This window comes from Haplochromis burtoni, unplaced genomic scaffold (assembly GCF_018398535.1).
Source record: "Haplochromis burtoni strain Fernald_Lab_line unplaced genomic scaffold, NCSU_Asbu1 Contig_178, whole genome shotgun sequence".
Classification (NCBI taxonomy): Eukaryota; Metazoa; Chordata; class Actinopteri; order Cichliformes; family Cichlidae; genus Haplochromis; species Haplochromis burtoni.
Window position 1 is genome coordinate 651,023 of NW_024582539.1, and position 17,532 is coordinate 668,554.

General features: G+C 39.0%; 1 protein-coding gene across 5 annotated transcripts in view; it reads left to right on the plus strand.

Annotated features, from left to right (window-relative positions):
* Positions 1 to 17,532, plus strand: part of ptprz1b (protein tyrosine phosphatase receptor type Z1b) — a 61,544-nt gene that overhangs the window by 35,431 nt on the left and 8,581 nt on the right. For 2 of the 5 annotated variants that reach the window (XM_042225655.1, XM_042225656.1), the window contains exons 3-15: positions 5,517 to 5,696; positions 7,257 to 7,408; positions 7,496 to 7,591; positions 7,740 to 7,806; positions 9,099 to 9,256; positions 10,256 to 10,406; positions 11,290 to 11,474; positions 12,453 to 12,579; positions 12,735 to 12,787; positions 13,146 to 13,619; positions 13,779 to 13,962; positions 14,304 to 14,507; positions 15,281 to 16,681. In XM_042225655.1, coding sequence (XP_042081589.1) covers positions 5,517 to 5,696; positions 7,257 to 7,408; positions 7,496 to 7,591; positions 7,740 to 7,806; positions 9,099 to 9,256; positions 10,256 to 10,406; positions 11,290 to 11,474; positions 12,453 to 12,579; positions 12,735 to 12,787; positions 13,146 to 13,619; positions 13,779 to 13,962; positions 14,304 to 14,507; positions 15,281 to 16,681 — 3,432 coding nt within the window. The remainder of the gene's footprint in view (positions 1 to 5,516; positions 5,697 to 7,256; positions 7,409 to 7,495; positions 7,592 to 7,739; positions 7,807 to 9,098; positions 9,257 to 10,255; positions 10,407 to 11,289; positions 11,475 to 12,452; positions 12,580 to 12,734; positions 12,788 to 13,145; positions 13,620 to 13,778; positions 13,963 to 14,303; positions 14,508 to 15,280; positions 16,682 to 17,532) is intronic. The other 3 variants (XM_042225658.1, XM_042225659.1, XM_042225657.1) reach the window with 2 other exon arrangements.

Consider the following 17,532-nt stretch of genomic DNA (forward strand, 5'->3'; position numbering starts at 1 on the left):
TGTGTGTGTGTGTGTGTGTGTGTGTGTGTGTGTGTGTGTGTGTGTGTGTGTGTGTGTGTGTGTGTGTGTGTTGCCATTTACTATTAGCTGACAATAGTGTGAGGTGATGGAAGCATTGCTTTAGTAGAAGAAGCAATAAAATGGTTGGATGTAAAACACTTCACTACAAATAAAACTGTATTATTGGCAAATTCCAGACAAAGCAGCAAAAATAAATACTCCTCCTCAGTGTTACATGGGGAGCTATTGTGAGCTCATTTTAAACACTTTACATTCTGCTTACAATCAGCTCAGAAACACAGGCCTACATTTTGATTTACCGAAGTATATTAAATAGAGGTGGGAATCACCATACATCCCACGATACGATATTATCACAATACTTAACGCACGATACGATATTATCACAATACTTAACGCACGATACGATATTATTGCAATTTTTTAAAATATTTTGCGATATTCAGATTCTGTACGTAAAGGTAAACTTTATCAATATTCATTTTATCTAATATCAAAGTCTTACACTCAGTCTTTCTCTCATTTGAGTCAGTTTTATTGTTGACAAACTGAACGGTTTGTATTACAGTCTAGTCCAACTTAACTGAATGCAACCATCTGGTACAATTATAGCTATTCTGAACTATGCAATTTGTGAAAACTATGCAGCCTTTTCAGCAACTGAAGAATTTGAAAGTAAATTAAAACAAAATATAAATTTACATTAAATAATAAAGTTTTAAACTTAATTAAAATAAAACATGTCTTAAATTGAAATAAGTAAACTGTCATGTTTATTGCTGCCAAAAAAAAAGTTAAACACATTTGGACAGTGAAGGAATGTCAGGATTCTTGCTCAGAAAAAGGATCAACATGCTCTGAAGTCAGAGCATGTTCCATTCCACAAAAACTTTTTTTGTAACAAAATATCGATTTCTGCTGTCCCTGTATCGATACATTATTAGCAAACAAAATATCACGATACTACACAGTATCGATTTTTTCCCCCACCCCTAATATTAAATATATTTATTTAAAAACAGGTGAATTAAAGGCTTGAGCCTTTGCCTTTCAATATCTACAGTAGGATTTGTATTAGAAAAACAGCTGGTTAAACTTGATGCTAATCTGAAAGCATTTGTGGAATCTGTTTGACACAGGAGGAGTTACCTTCTCCTTCATTGAAGCTTTCTTTACTAACATGGTAAACAAGTTACATATGTTACACATGTTGGCTGTGATGGTCAACAGGAGAAAATCCATTCAACTCAAGTGCAGTGAAAGCAATGTAAGCTTGTCTACTATGCTAGTCTCCCATCCATCACCTGTGATGGAAATAGATGTGTGAGAAGACTTCTGACACAATACTGAGATGAAAGGAGAAAGACCCTGACAGAACACTACTGTTTTTTACATATTTCAGAACTGGTTATGTGTATATGCCGGTGATATGAATGAGGCCCCAGAGGTTTAAAATATGGGTAACTAAAGTTGTTTTTTTTAATATAAGATCAAGGATCTGTCCATGTCAAACAAACTGTTGGCTTTCAGTTGTGTTTAGTCATATTTATTCCTGTTAAAAAATCCATCAGTGAATAAATACTTAGGTCAAATATTTTTGCTCTACAACACCTCGGTAAGAAATAATAAAAACACTGTATTACTGAGCACAGGAAACTTATTAGAGCTTCAATTTAAATGGAATATAAGGACTTGTGCCACTCTGCTAAGAATGAATACAGTAAATACCATTATTCCTCTTACCTGTTACAGATAGATTGTAGGAAAGTGCACCTTACTGCATTTATTAACTTGCCAAAAAAACTCATATCTCCACCTTAAAATTAATAAGACTTGACACTGTTATCTGAGACTCTAAATTCATCAGGAATTTTTTTTTACTGAGGTTACATGTCAATGGAGGCTGAAGGGTAGTTTTGCCTTAATGTCTGTGGTGGTGGCTGTGTTGGTATGCTATATGAATGAGTAGAAATCATTAAAATTCATCTTTCTAAGTTGTAAAAATTAAAACATGAAAAACACATGTTGACAAAAAAAAATACATTATATGATTTTAACAACAGCCAGTAGCACTGGCAGCATTGGCTGACTTTTTTCTGGTATTACTCTGAAAAAGCAAGTGGAACGCAGAGATATGAAATGTAATTTCCATATTTAATCATCTGTTTGACTCCTTTACCGAGTGTGAGCTGGTGTGCGAGTGAGTATTTATGGATTCAAATGAAGACTCCTGTCTTCATTTGAATCCAAGTCTAGCTTCAGGGGATTTTTTTTTATTCCTCTCACCAACCTGTCAGCTACTTGTTGCCATGGTAGCATTATGTCAGAAGAGTGAGTGTGTGTGTGTTTGTTTGTTTTTGTGTATGTGTGTATGTTTTATGATGTTGACAGATGAAGCTGTAGGGGTGATGTGCTTATTGATACATAGAGACGTTTCTCCGACACCCACGTGTGAACAAACATCAGTAATGCACATAAAGAATAAATGCAAAATTATGTCATTAAACCTGGGACCAAAATAACAGTGTGACCAGCATTCTGCTTTGACCTTTTAACTAGAGCACTCCACTTTGATTGCCTGCAGTCAGTGAAGTAAAGTAGGATTTGAGGTTTCGGTGACAGATACTGTGTGTTCAAATCTTAGCCAACGTAAAGGCTTAAAATATGCTTAAATCACAGTTGCACTTTAAAGAGTCTTTAAGGGACAGTCCAATATTTCTTTTGGAAAGAATGATACCACTGTTTTATCTTAGCTTCACCAGCAAACACTGAAAAATCATCCCATTTACTGCTTGTTTAAACTTGGCAAACAGCTATACATTTATATTGTGCTTGTTATTCAAGCACTTTACAATTTGATTGTCATACACCCATTAGCACACACACCAAGACTGTGAACCAGGTTATAAGGTGACACCACTGGCAGCCACTAAGTGCGCTCCCTATTGCTGATTTTAAGCTGGTATAGCTGGAGAATGCGATAATGCCACGGTGGAGCTGGAGGTAGCTCTGAGGTTTTCAGTCTCCACAGTCTCTTGGTATAGCATTATACTCGGATACTGAAGGTCATATGTCAATCTATACTTGATGCAGAGATAGATGCTGTTGTGTGTTGGGTTTCTGAGTGGTCAGTGCACAAACAAATTGGGTCACAAATCTCAGCTTGTAAAAAATGGGTTGTTGATTGGTGACTGAATCCCCTTCAGTGGTTTGAAAAATTCAATTTCGTATTATATTGGAAAACAGCAGAGTGAATGTCGCTTCAGCTGTGTCCCCGGGCGACAGCATTAGAGGAAAAAGTAACACAACTGCTTATCGTACATGTGGCATCTTTGGATAGAAAAAAAGCACCTGCCTTCACCCTTCGTATTCAGCTGTTGAAAGAGGGCACAGTGAAACAAGGATCACAGCGATCGATTTCGATCAACGCTCTCTCCGTCACACACATGCTCACACACGCAAGCAGGAATGTAAAGCCAATAGCTGTTTGGTCATGTGTGACAAGTTACAGTTAAACCATCTGCTCTGACCTCGTTAGACTTATTGTCTTTACTGTATACTATACTATACTAAGTATACACATGCTAATGATTATACTTTAGAAAAGAAGCGTCTAGTTATGCAATTTCATTATGCAGAAATGTTAATGCTCACAATAGGTCTTTGCTCAATTGTTATTGGTAAAGATGCATATTTGATGCATTCATCTTTTTTTTTTTTTTTTTTTAAATGGATCAGATTGAAAAGAATGAAGTAAAGTCCCAGTTGTTATTGTAAAACCTATGTAAAATATGATATTTACAGTGCTATCTTTTATGGTATTTATCAGCATTGCAGAAAGCTCAGTAAGTTTAGTCAGCATAATAAATGCATTTAACGAGCGTTTCCCTAGATATGCCTGGAGGAACTGAGTAAATGTCATGGATTTGGATGCACAATAAATTAAAACATTTATTTATGCAGAAACATGTACTTGTGTGTGCCTGAATGCATGACTAGTAATATATAAGTTGCACATAAGAAGTAATATTTTAACCACTTGCACATATATCTTGTTAATAAATACAAAGGTGCAGTTCAGACATGAACAAAATTAAATAAATGTTGAATATGAAGCAAATGTATACCAAAGCAGAAAACAGTCATTATGCAGGTGGATTTAAATGCGGAGTATGTGTCATGCAGTAGATAAATTCAGAAAATCATCATATACGTACATTCTGACAGGGTCTCATAAATAATAATTCACAGCACAAAGACATTTGAGCTGGTGAAAATTAGCATAAAACTTCTTCCCTTAAAAAAGAGGAATGCTGCTTTTGGTTTACCTCATTGGGATTATTCATGTTGCATTTTTCACTACAAATGTGTTTTTGTTTAGTTTTTATTTTTAATCTTTATATGTGAAAAATACAGTCTTGTTTAAAAAAAGACATCTCTTCAACCACAGCACATCAATATTAAAATATAGAGTAATTAAAATGCTAGCATAAAGTTTGACTGATGCCAATTGGTTACTGTTGAGTTTGACCATCTGCTCTGAACTGACTAAAAAATTGAAACTGACACAATACATTCTAATTGAATGGACCACTAAACTGTACTGTACACATTACATTACTGTGCAATATACTGAACTGTACATTAAAGGGAAGATTTCTTTTTAGCACAAAGCAGAAGTGGTTTCTTTCTTCTGGGTCCACACATTCAGTGATTAAACTTGTAAGTGGCCTTGTGCCTACTCACAGAACAGGAGTTACATTTAGTAACAACTGTTATTAACTACTGTTTTTGTACAGTTGTTATTCTAGCACTCATTTAAATTGTAATGATCAGCCAAAAATGAAAAATAATACCTTTAACAGTGGTATGAGACCGTTCTCATTCTCAACGCATAACGTTACCAACGATTTGTCACGTCTCAAGGCATCCCATAGAAACGTGAAAGGTAACCTGTCGCATCCCTATGAGGAGCACCGGATTGTGGATGGAATCCAACAGAATGACGCTTCTGGTGGTAACACATGTTCCAGCTGTTTATTCCAGCCCTAACCCCAACCATAACCTTATCCCTAACCTTAACCACAATCTTAATCGTATTAGATAGTGTTTTCCAAAGCGATTATTGATGAGAAAATAAACATACATCTGTAGATTCATTCCAAATGGTTCTCGTGTTTCCGAACACGTAACATACAGACAGGTTGGATGGCCGAAAGTGTAACATATCGACATTTGTCACATGGCGTCGTATGTTACGTTATGGGATAAGAACGTGTTGGTGATATCAGATGATTTGTTTTTTGTCTTTTTTTAGTATTACTTTTTACCTTTATGATATATGAGACCTTGTTGAGTATTTTTACCTTTTAGTTTTGTGACACCACAATGTACAGGTGTAATCCTTGCCTTTCGTGTGAATATTGTCTGGTGGTAACAGTTGTACTTTAATAGCTTTTATGAGCACTAATCCACTTTCTCCATACTGTATACAGGTACCCTAAACCAGCGCAAGTGGGGTAAGAAGTATCCATCCTGTAACAGTCCCAGACAGTCTCCTGTGGACATCGACGAGACATTTACCCAGGTTAGGGTGCAGTACCAGAATCTACAGCTAGAGGGCTGGAACAGCTTGACAGCAGAGTCTACCACCATTCACAACAACGGGAAGACTGGTATGTTGATAGCCCTCTACTGTCCCTTGTGTGCTTTTGTTTGTGTTTGACCCTAATACGTATAATTTCCAGCATCTATCTTTTTACCTTAACCAGTGCTGTTTCTTAATTTTCTTTAAAAAGATATTCTGTCCTGTCCAACGACAAGCCAGTTCATCTCTACTGAACTATTTCACCAGCTTATTAAAGTATTAAAGTAGCGAGCACATGAGGTAGAGATACAATATATGGTCAGTTCAATTTACGGCAATGATTTTGACATACTCGTGGAGCTCGAAATTACAACATCTTAATCTCTGGCTGTGGAAATAAGCTTAACTTTCTAAATACCACAAAAAAAATGATTCACAGTTCTGAGGTTAATGAAGGAGAGCGCAGCTAGGATTTAAAGGAGAACAAGTCAAAGGAAGATGAAGAGAAAGAGACTAAGTAACTGAGAGCGATGCAACTAGAGGGACAGCAGCAGAGGGAGACCGTGTGGAGAAAGAAAGATCGATGCCAAGAGGCAGAGATGAAACTGAGCAAAAGAAAAGAGGCGACAAAAGAGCAAAGGGAAAACGTATAGAGAGGGAAGGCATGAAATGAGGACGATGTGAAGAGACAGGGAGGAGAGGCAACATGTGGAGTGATGTCTGGTCTGATAAACAAATGAAAGCTGGCTGAGCTATCATCACCCTCTTTCCAATACTGCCTGGGTTGTGGGAGTGTGTGCTTCTGTGTGCGCTCTGTATATGTTAATGGTTCCAAAATTAATCCTTTCTTGCTCTGTCTGAGAGGAAATTGCATATTAAACAGATATTCCATTGCTGGCAGGATTTTCATGAGAGAAATGTATAGCCTACAGAGTCTCATTAAAATGTTTTATTATGTTGTGAGATATTTTTCAGCAAAGTAGAAAGTGATATACCAATTGATCTGGTGATCACCAGTATTCAGCTGATGGGCCATGACAGGAACCTAACCAATCAGCCTCAGATGTATCAGATTTTGATCTCATAAGCCAGTGCTTGTGATTGTTCTGCTTGGTAGCAGTATGCTGTGTGAGCACCTAAACCAGTATAACACTGGCATATTGATTCTTCTCTGAGACCGTAATGCTAATGCTAACACTGTAACTAAGTAGGTTCGAGCCCAGCCTTATGACTAAAAAATTGTTTTTTTTAAATTGTTGCTGCTCTAGTGCAGCTGAAACTGATTAACAATTCCCTCTCCCACTTAACTAACCAGATCAATATGCTAGAGGTTTAACTGGCTTGATGCTAAACTCGGATTAAAAAATGTTTCTTTAATTAATGAATTTTTTTAGAAGATCATTTTGAAGAGGTGATTGTGCCAAATTTGATCACATGAAGTTTTTAATTTTTATGAGGTGAGAAGTATGTTTCAGAATTAAAAGTTACTACTGTCTAATCTGTTGCTTAGGCTGTCAAACATTAAAGACATACTTTGAAGAGAGACTGAATACATATAAGTAATGAGTCCTGCCTAAACAAGATTGATGATCGGCCTTTTTGGCTTCTGTGAAACTCTTTTAAACTTGTGTTCTATTGTGCATTTTAGTGGCAATCGATGTGGATGGGGAGTTCTTTGTGAGTGGCGGAGGGCTGAGGTCCAGGTTTCGTGTTGGCAGAATCACCTTCCACTGGGGTCGCTGCAATGCAACATCAGATGGGTCTGAACACAGTCTGAATGGAATGAAATACCCTCTGGAGGTAAAGGACGGTGGTGCACAGCATCAGTTTGGCTTTTTTAACCAATAACCTTACACCGTGATAACCTTTGTGTCTCTTATGGATCAGATGCAGATCTATTGTTACAATTCAGAGGAGTTCCAAAGTCTGGATGAAGCTATAGAGAAAGAAGGAAGGGTGGCTGCCTTAGCTGTGCTATTTGAGGTAGGCTGATCTGATAACTGACCTGATCACCTGATAACTAAAGTGTCATTATTAGGGTCCAATCGGTTTCTCCTCAGATACTGTAAATGTAATATTGTCATTGTTTGTCTATGTGATCCTCAATAATAGCTTGTGCTTTTGTCTGCAGATTAGCTTGGATGATAATGAGAACTTAATTCCTGTTGTGGAAGCCATTAACACTGTCAGCAGGTTTGGTAGGTTGAAGCTACAGGACAGTGCATTGCAGCTTGTGAACAATGAACATTAAATATCAAGCTATCAAATCGAGAGATAAACAAAAGCGTATGTTTTAGCAAATATAACCCAAAACACGTAATCAGGGAAAGCAGGCCTAATTTCAAATTTTCACTTAAAGGTACAGTAAATATTTTCTTTTGAGCTCAGATAGGTTGTACTCAATATACATCAAATAGTGTGAAATTACTTCTTTCAGCAAGTTTTGTGTTCTCAAAAAGAATTAATCCATTAAAAGTACATAGGAAGCAGCGCTGTTAGACATCACTGTTCTGCCTTATCATGTTTTATATGTGTGACTAGAGACTGTCCACATATGTAGTATGTCTTATAAATTGAATTTAAAGATCACAAAACTCTTGTGACCATTTAACATATTTTCAAATCAGTTAAATTTTATTTATACAGCGCCAAATTACAACAACAGTCGCCTCAAGGCGCTTTATATTGTAAGGTAGACCCTACAATATTTTCATCATCTTTTTCTCATCATGTCTTTCTTTATCTGCCTACTCCACCACTGCTCTTTCTCCCCTCTTATTTCTTAATTTCTACCTCAATCTTCTTTCTCTTCACCAGAAGCATCACCTCCTAGGCTGAAGTCAGGGCTCTAATACATGAAAACATGCATAGAAATGCTCATTTACTCCCAGTATTATTGCTATTAATTATGAGACTGATTAGACTCCATTCCGTCTCCAGACCAACTCAAAACAAGCCAGATAAGCAGTTATTAGCTAAAGTTATGCATTAGGCTCGAGCATAATAAAAATCACACGTCCCCTCTGATAAACATTAACCCCAGGTAAATTACATTCTCAAACTGTATAAGAGTTTATTTGTTAAGTGTCCAAATCTAACAATGTTGGATCCGCTTTAAAGAAAGTTTCACTGATAACAGCAACTGACCGAGGCTAACAGCAGCTAACAGCAGCAAAAACAACAGTGCTTACCAACAGAAAAGTTCAGAATATCAACAACTCACCTTAGTGCAGCTGTTATTAAACAGAAGTGAGCTTCATTGACTCATTGACTCGTATGGGACTTCTTTTGCAAACCTTCACAGCCTCAGAATGACTGCAGTCATACATACAGCTGAGGTAAACAGTGCACGACAACCAGAATGAATCTGAGAAAAATTATGAAGGAGTGCTATAAATGACCAGAGAACAACATTTAGGGATACTTTTAAAATGTTAAAGATGTTCTTGCAGCTTGTAGAAAAGATTTGCTATTTGTTGTTTTTTGCAAGGTAAGAGTGGGTCAGTGGAGGCATTCACCTTGAGGTCCTTGCTGCCAAATAACACAGACAAATACTACATCTACAACGGCTCACTGACTTCCCCCCCATGCACTGAAATGGTGGAATGGATTGTCTTTAAGCATGTTGTGCCCATATCGGAAACACAGGTAAGTACACTGAATCACACACACGCTTACCCCCAAAACTGGCCAAATGTAACACTGAATTATTTATTCGAAAGAAAAAAAAATACTACATAGAATAAAACTATTCAAATATACATTACAGCATTATTTATATAATCATGAAAATGCTGATGCTTCTACGTGTTTAAATTTCGGGACCTTTGGTATTTAATTAAGTCAGAAGTAAAGACTCCTACAAACAGCTACAAGCAAGAAATTCAGCTACTGTTATTTATTTTATCACCTGATCAGGTTTGAGATTCGCATACAGAGACAGGTCTTTGTCAGCCTGTCATTTATATATATCTTATTATCTTGTATTGGCGTCCCCTCCAGCACTTGGTGCCCTATGCACAGCACATGATGTGCATGAACAAAACAGCAGAACTGCCTGCAGTTGTGTCTGGTTGTTGTGTGAGGTTGGCATCAGGTCAATTGTCTTTGACATCTCTGCACAAAATAAAACAAAATGCTGCATTGAAGCGATGCAGTGTGACACATTAAGTCAAACTGCACAGAGCAGGGTTTTGTAGCAGGGTAATCCGGTAAACATGGCATCACGGGCTTACGCAGCAGCATTACTACATTTTGATTCTGGACTGACGACGCTTAAGGACCCCTGACTTGACGAATTGATGCGTGTAATAATCATCACTTTTGCAGCAGAGTAATGGAGAGGGAATGAGGCCTTGCGAATGGTTGCGTGTGTATTGTGCATGAATATTTGTGTGTGTTTTGTGAGTGCATGCATGATTGAAACAGTGTGGCAAGGCATGACACAGGCATATTCATGCTAACCAAAAATAGAGCAGCGCTGCCTCTCTGCCTCAGCCTGGCACCAACACAAGCCACTTTAACACACACAGAGAAACACTCAGAAGCATCACTTTTGGTTTATTTCAGCAGCCTGATAGAGATTAGCAGGAAGATGTGCAACATTTTCTCTTTGTTTACCTCTGTGTGTTTTCTGTCTGTCACCAGCTTGAGGTGTTTTGTGAAGTGATGACTATGGAGCAGGCTGGTTATGTGATGCTGACGGATTACCTGCAGAACAACTTCAGAGAGCAGCAGCAGCAGTTTATGGGTCAGGTGTTTGCCTCTTACACTGGAGTCGAGGAGGTGCTCACACCCAGTATGTCATCACAGTCTAAAGGAAAAGTTTGCCATCCATTTATCCATCATATGTGTTTTTACTGACCTTTTTACAAGTTTTTTTATGATTATTTACTGTGCACACTAATAGTCGCATTTACCAGCGTCTCCAAAAGTAAGACATTGAGATACAATGCTATTCACCCCCATCCCAATACAGCATGCTATAATTTTAAATTATGAAAAAAAACATCCTTATTAGGTTTTAAAGAGTTTGACTCAGCGTCTCTGAAGCTTTTCACCAATCTAATTTATATCAAATTTTGCGTGCGTGGAGGAGAAAATTGGATCACCGCTCAGGGATCAGTATAAGTATTGCATTATTAATCTTATGTTTTTTCACTCCACTAAAAATATTGCCCATCTTCTGCATCCACTATGGTTGTAATGTGGTCCTTCAAGGCTAGCCTGATTATGATCATCAAAAGATACAATTCACCGCACTCTCCATTTTCATAAAGGGGACCTTGAAATAAAGTGGGTCTTTTGGGTTGCCAAGCAGCTCGACTTTGTAATTCAGTGGCCCTGCTTCTCTCAGTGCAGGCAATTTATTTTGCAGCTCTTTTTGAAATTGAAATAACGTTTTCAGAAATTCAGAAAGGCTTTTTTTTGTCCCTGTAACAAATTCATCCACCCATGCACACACGCATACACTCAGCCTTCCAGTTTCAGCAGCTGATTAATATCAAGTTGCCTCAGAAACTCAGAACTCAATGTCGGGAACGTTTATGTGTGCTCATACTTGATGTTTACTTGCAGTTGCTGCTATCATCTCTTTATTTCTCATTCTTTTTTAAAAAATGTTTCTTGCATGCTATTCATACAAATTGTTAGTAACCTGTCTTTCTGTGCACTGCCTCCAGCCTGCAGCTCTGAGCCACAGAATGTTCAGGCTGATGCTCAGAACGACACCACCATCATGGTGACCTGGGAGCGTCCCCGTGCAGTGTATGACACAACCATCGACTGGTACACTGTCACATACCAGAAGCTGCAGGGCCAAGACCAGCGCAAGCAGGAGTACAGGACCGATGGAGACCAGGATGTGGTATGCAAGATCTTTTTATATCTCTCCACAAAATGCTGAAAAACAGCGCCTGGATGTGTAATTTCATGTTGTTTTGTACTATTATCTACTGTCCACACAGCAATATTAAACTGATAAATAGGTAACCGATAGAAATTACAGTAATTTCCTGTACTTTTGGCGAAAATCAAGCATTCCTACCATCTGTTCTTCCTCTCCATGTATCTCTCACATAGTTCAGCTGCTGCTGTTGGTGGTGACAGTCAGTTTTTGCCTGTCAGTGAGTCACTGAACATCCCTTATTGTGACTAACAATATCCATGTATTTGTATTTCAGAGTACAAGATTTTCAGATTTCGGAGATTTTCATTTCCAGTCTTTATTTTATTATTTTTTTTATTGTCGACTTGTAGTTTCATAATTGTTTTAGTGTGATAGTGGTGGTGAATTTAACTTCCTTATACTTAAAGACACCCAGGAGTCATGTGTCATCCATGTGGGTAATTCTGAGAGAGAGTACATGAAAAAAGATGAGTGACTGTGTGTAGAAAGAAGCAAGTGAACAGGCAGATAAATGCAAATAGATACTTAGTAACTGTTAAGAGGGTTAAGTATATCTTTAAGATGCTAAAAGTGTCATTGTGACTGCAGATTCATTGTAAAAAGACATTCAGTTCGACTCAAGAGGATTCGCATTGAATTCACTTAGAGCAGGGGTGGGGGAACTCCAGGCCTCAAGGGCCGGTGTCAGGTATTAGATGTGTCCTTGATCCAATACAGCTGATTTAAATGGCTAAATTACCTCCTCAAAGGCTGTGTCCAAATTCAGGGGTAGCATGCTTCAAAGGGCCCAACCTATCCACTCCACGTAGGGTAGGGTCCTTCGAAGCATGCTACCCCTGAATTTGGACACAGCCAACATGTCTTGAAGTTCTCCAGACGCCTGGTAATGGACCCGTTTGAAAGGATCTAACATAAGTCTAACATGTAAATTTGCAGGGTGCCATCATCTCCAACCTGCTGGCCAACAGCAGCTATGTGGTCCAGGTGGTGGCTGTTTGCACCAATGGACTCAGAGGACGATGGAGCGACCAGATAATCGTGGACATGCCATTGGAAGACCCAGGTACAAAGACACACAAGCATGCTCCTGGTGAGAGCACATTTTTACATGCTAACTCTTTCTTTCTTCCTTTCTTCCTTTCTTTCTTCCTTCCTTCCCTCCTTCCTTCCTTCCTTCCTTCCTTCCTTCCTTCCTTCCTTCCTTCCTTCTTGTTTTAGAAAGCGATTCTGACCCTGAAGCTGTCACAAAGGATTTGGAAGGAAACAGGGAGGTAAGCTTGTCTGAGCTATCTGTGTTTTCACTTGACCACATAATTGAGCTGAATTTTGTGCAATTATTTTGCAGTGCTGACTTTTGACCTGTCGGCAATAAAATCAGTGCATCTAATTATTATGCAGATTAATGTAATTATGTTTGTAGAGGCTGTGAGAGCTTTATAAAAGGTTGTGAGGGACTTTTTGAGGGACATGTTGAGTTGGGATTACCAGAAAAAACAGTAATCCTACTGTAATTTTTCACTCTTTTCAGGAGGAAGAGGTGAAATTGTAAAACTCCTTCATTTTTTTGTTTCTAATTTCCTATAAACACAGTATACACATGACATACCTGTTTTTTATTCCTCTTTTAAGCTTTCGTCCATAGTCAGATGGGAGAAGCCAGTGAAGCAGAATCCGATGCATTTAGCTTCAGAGGACAACAGCCCAGTGGAGGAGATTCCACTGGAGCAGACCAGAGTTTACCAGAACCAACCTTCATATCATGAGAACCAGCCCACAGACCGAACCCAAGCCAGCCAGAACATTCCAGTCCAAGAAGGCACCACTCCAACCCCAAAGACACCCACCGAGGCCCCAGTTTCTCAGAATGTCAGAAAGAAACAGGGTAAAAAATCACATGATGTGGATCAGAACTGGATTGAAGGTGACCAGATGATGAACCAGCCTTTCACTAATGCAGGCTTTGAGGGCAATAGCGCAATATGGGTTACCACTGAGCTAACCGAACAACCAGGCTTCCTATTTCCAGTTGTTCGGACAACCTCTCTGCCAGCAATTCGCCGGCAAATCACAGAAGAGGCATCGCTGTCAGTGCTGCCACATGAGGTAGTTGCTCATACCGCAATTTACTTTGATTTTTTCACTTTAAAACTTTTAATTTGAACAAACATAAAGACTCACTGTTACTTGCAGCAACAATTTTTTTCATTCAACCTAATTCAGTTCTTCATCTGTTCTTTTATCCACTGTATCTTTTGCTCGCAGACAAGAGATCAAGGCCCACCACAGCAAGCCAGTGGAAATAGCCTCCCTTCTGCTTCACCAGAGCTCTACACAACTCCTATGGAGGATATCCACATCACAGATGTCTTCTATGAAGACACAGTCAACAACTCTCCACAGGAAAGCATCACCTCCCCTCCAACGACGCCTGCCTCTGCAGTGCCAGGTCAGATCAGAGAATAAGTGCTTTTCTTGTTTCTTTCTGTTTGTTTCTGCTATTGCAGCTTGTCACGCAGAGCGAGGAGGGAGTTTAATCTAACAGGTACAAACAGAAGATTAAGTCCGCTGGGCACTTGCCAAGTGGTGTAAATCTTTTAATGTTTAGTTTCAGTTTGAAACTGTTTGTCTACATTTAAAATGAACTAAAGCTGAAATTATAATCACTGTAGAACATTTAGACCTTCTGGAACATCGTTTTGGCACAACGTGTCTTATGAGACATATTGAGAATGAGACAGGTTCAGTTTACACCATCTTTGCTTATTTATCATTTTGTCCGTCATATAGTGGACGAAGCCTTCCCGCCGCCCTCTGAAGATGACGATGCCCCTGTAAATGAGCCCCTGCCAAAAACGCTACCCTCCTCATCTCTCTGGATCACAGAAAAGACGGCGACCCCCAGCAACACACTTGCCGATTCAGTTTACAAGTCCTTCACTACCTCCTCTCTCCTCAGAGTGCTGATGCATACGACTCAGCCCATGTTCAATGGTGAGATGTAACAACTTCTCTAGGAATCAATCAAACACACCATTAGACAAAATAAAACACCAAAACTGATCTCCAGGTCTTAATAAACGCAGTTGTGAATTGTCATATTGATGAATTTTAATGCATAGGAACATGATTAAGTTCTTCTGTGGTGGAAAGCTGGATTTAAGTGTGGTGGTTGTTTGCTTTTCTCCTCTAATGGCCTGTGACTGTGTAGCTAATCACTGCTGCGCTCTCTGATCAGTTGTTTAGTGACATGATGTGGATAATGTGGTGGTGGTAATTATGATGGCCAGGAAAATTATGTTGGCTTTGATGATTAGAGTGATGATCAGCAGCTTCCTTTCTTGCTTTGGTTTTTGGTCCAGAAATTAAATATGTTTGACTCTTGCAAATCTTTCAGCACATACCTCAAGAAGGTCAAGTTGTTTCCTTGCTCAATGTAATCTACTTGAATCCACTGGAGCTTGGTGATTATCGTCTGCTTTGGGACTCCTTCTCTGTGTCTGAATTCTTTCTGCGCCTCAACAGCGCACTCTGGTGGTTGTTCTTTTCCTCTGTCCTCTTTAAAGAATGAAGGCTTTGCTTCATCTCCAGGGTGCCTCATCTGCTAGTACCCTTTATGGAGAATTTTCGCACACTCAATGAAGAACAGTTCTTTCCTTTTCTTCCATCTTTGCTGGCCTGAGAAACACAAAATGAAAGGAGATATTTCTGTAAGCTTTCTGTCTTGGATTTTTATTTTTTTATTTTGACTTTGCAATATTTTGCAGCAAATACAGCCACGTCGACGGTTGAAGACTCGACCATTGATGCCTCGTCTGGCTTCACAAACACTCAAAAGGGAATTATCATCAACCCTGCACTTGCAACAGTCTCTGAATGGGCATTCTCTGCTGAAGGAGATTTATCCAGTGTAATCCCTCCATTACAGACACCCTTCAGCAAAGATCCTGCCATCTTCCATCTTTTTCCTGCCCTCCATGAAAACAGGAAAAGTGGTGTTATCGTTCATCATAATGACAAGTCCTCTGAAGAGCCCACTTTTGTTCCTTTGCAGACTGATGTAGAAAACCCTCAATTCTCTACCACGTCTTCACATGATCAATTATTTGCCACTTACTCCCTTCCTAATTCTGGTTGGAGTACCATAAACCCATCAAAAACAAACACTGCTGATGGAGAAAAAAACAAGTCTCCTCATTCTCAAAGTGATAGCAAGATAGGAGAAATGGAAGCCAGGGCGGATAAACAAATTGATAACTACAATGTCAGTGCAATAACATTTTTCTTTAATTCCAAAAGTCTGGATTTGTCAGAAAGTTCAGCAGAAGACAGTGGATCAGGCTCTGGCCTTGGCAGCAATGGCTTCAATGAGGAAATCAATGAAGCTGCTGCAGTAAAAACTGAATTTTCAGTGTTTGACATTTCAACTATTAGCTTCGAGGACAAAAGTAGATCAGCAGTAACTATGATGGTCACTGATAATGATAGATCAGTGATCAATGAAAGAGATGTAACAAAAAGCAAAAACTATGAGAATGAAAAAGAGTCAAAGAATGAGATACGGGAGAATGAAAGTGAGCTAAACAGAAAGGAAGGAGAAAATATAAGAGAAAGGGGAGTAAGAAATGAGAGTTTAAGAAATATTGAGGAGATGCTGAAAGAAAAAAAGATAGTGGTAAGTGTATTAGGAACGACAATATATGGTGATAGCGGAAGTGGAGCTGAGGATGTCAGTGGCTCTGGGGAGCATGATGGGCTTGACTTTAGAGAAAATCTAAAGGTACTTAATAACAGTAAAAAGGGTTTTAGAACTGTAGGTGACAATAATGCCAAAGATCTTAAAGGCAATTTTTCAAAAAGTGAAAAAGCAGAGTCCATACTATTTGACCACAGTGAAGAACAAGGCCATGGTGACAGAATTTATAAACACAATCAAAACAAAAGCCTTATAGGTCCATTTTTAGGGGTTGAATCTACTTTTGAGAATAAAGAATACATAAAAGGAGGTACTAAAGAGGACAAAGAAGGCATAGCTGAAGACAGTGTGCAGGAGTTCTCCAGTGTAGATGGGTTATTGTTTGATGGTGCAAGTAACCCTGAGTTGGGACCTCTTGTTCCTCTGGTCAGACTGACGGACACCGACAAGGCAACGGAGGAGCAACTGGAAGGTAAATACTGTAGTATTTGACACAGCCCTGGCTGTTTGTTATGGAATGTGACATGCATACAAGTCCAATTTCAGCTAACTAGGTTTGAGGTCTCCAAAAGTTGATTCATCTGGACGTAGCGTTTTCAGTGGGAGAAACGTTTCGTCACTCATCCAAGTAACTTCTTCAGTCTCAGCTGACTGCAGGTTTCCCCAACCTTATAAACAGTATATTTGCATAATGACTGAAACCAGCCCACTGAAGGAACGATGGGCTGGGAGGTCAGCCCATTGTTTGAGGTTTGAGGTGGTGGACTTCTCTTAATTTAACCTTGATCAGAGTCAATAATCAAGTCGAATACAGAAGCAATATTACTGGTGGAGACACGGACAGTTAAATCGGGATCAGCTGACTATGCGTTATGTGGTAAGATTGCAGACAGCACATTACAATGTTTGACAACTGGTTCTGGCTTGGTCTGAATCTTTAGCAGGTGAAGATCCGGAGCTTTTTCTCAGGAGTTCGAGGAGAACATTGCACTTCTCTGTGGCAAGACAGGAAATCTGATTGATAGTATATTCAGCTCTCTTAATACATCCATGGTAGGAAACAGTTTGAAAACATGTTAGATATGTCATCTTAGAAGATGATAACAGACTTCTGATGGTAGGAAAAGCACTGGTGATTTGAGACAAGCTTTGTTAACAGCTCCTCTTAAATGGAATATAGTCAATCCCACCTTTATAAGTATGATTACTTATGTCCAAAAGTGGCCATTAGATCCACACTTAATTCCAAACCAGTTGTTTTTCACAGGAACCTTTGGGGAACAGTTTGAAATTCTTATGTAAAGTTTTTTTTGTGCTCTTAAC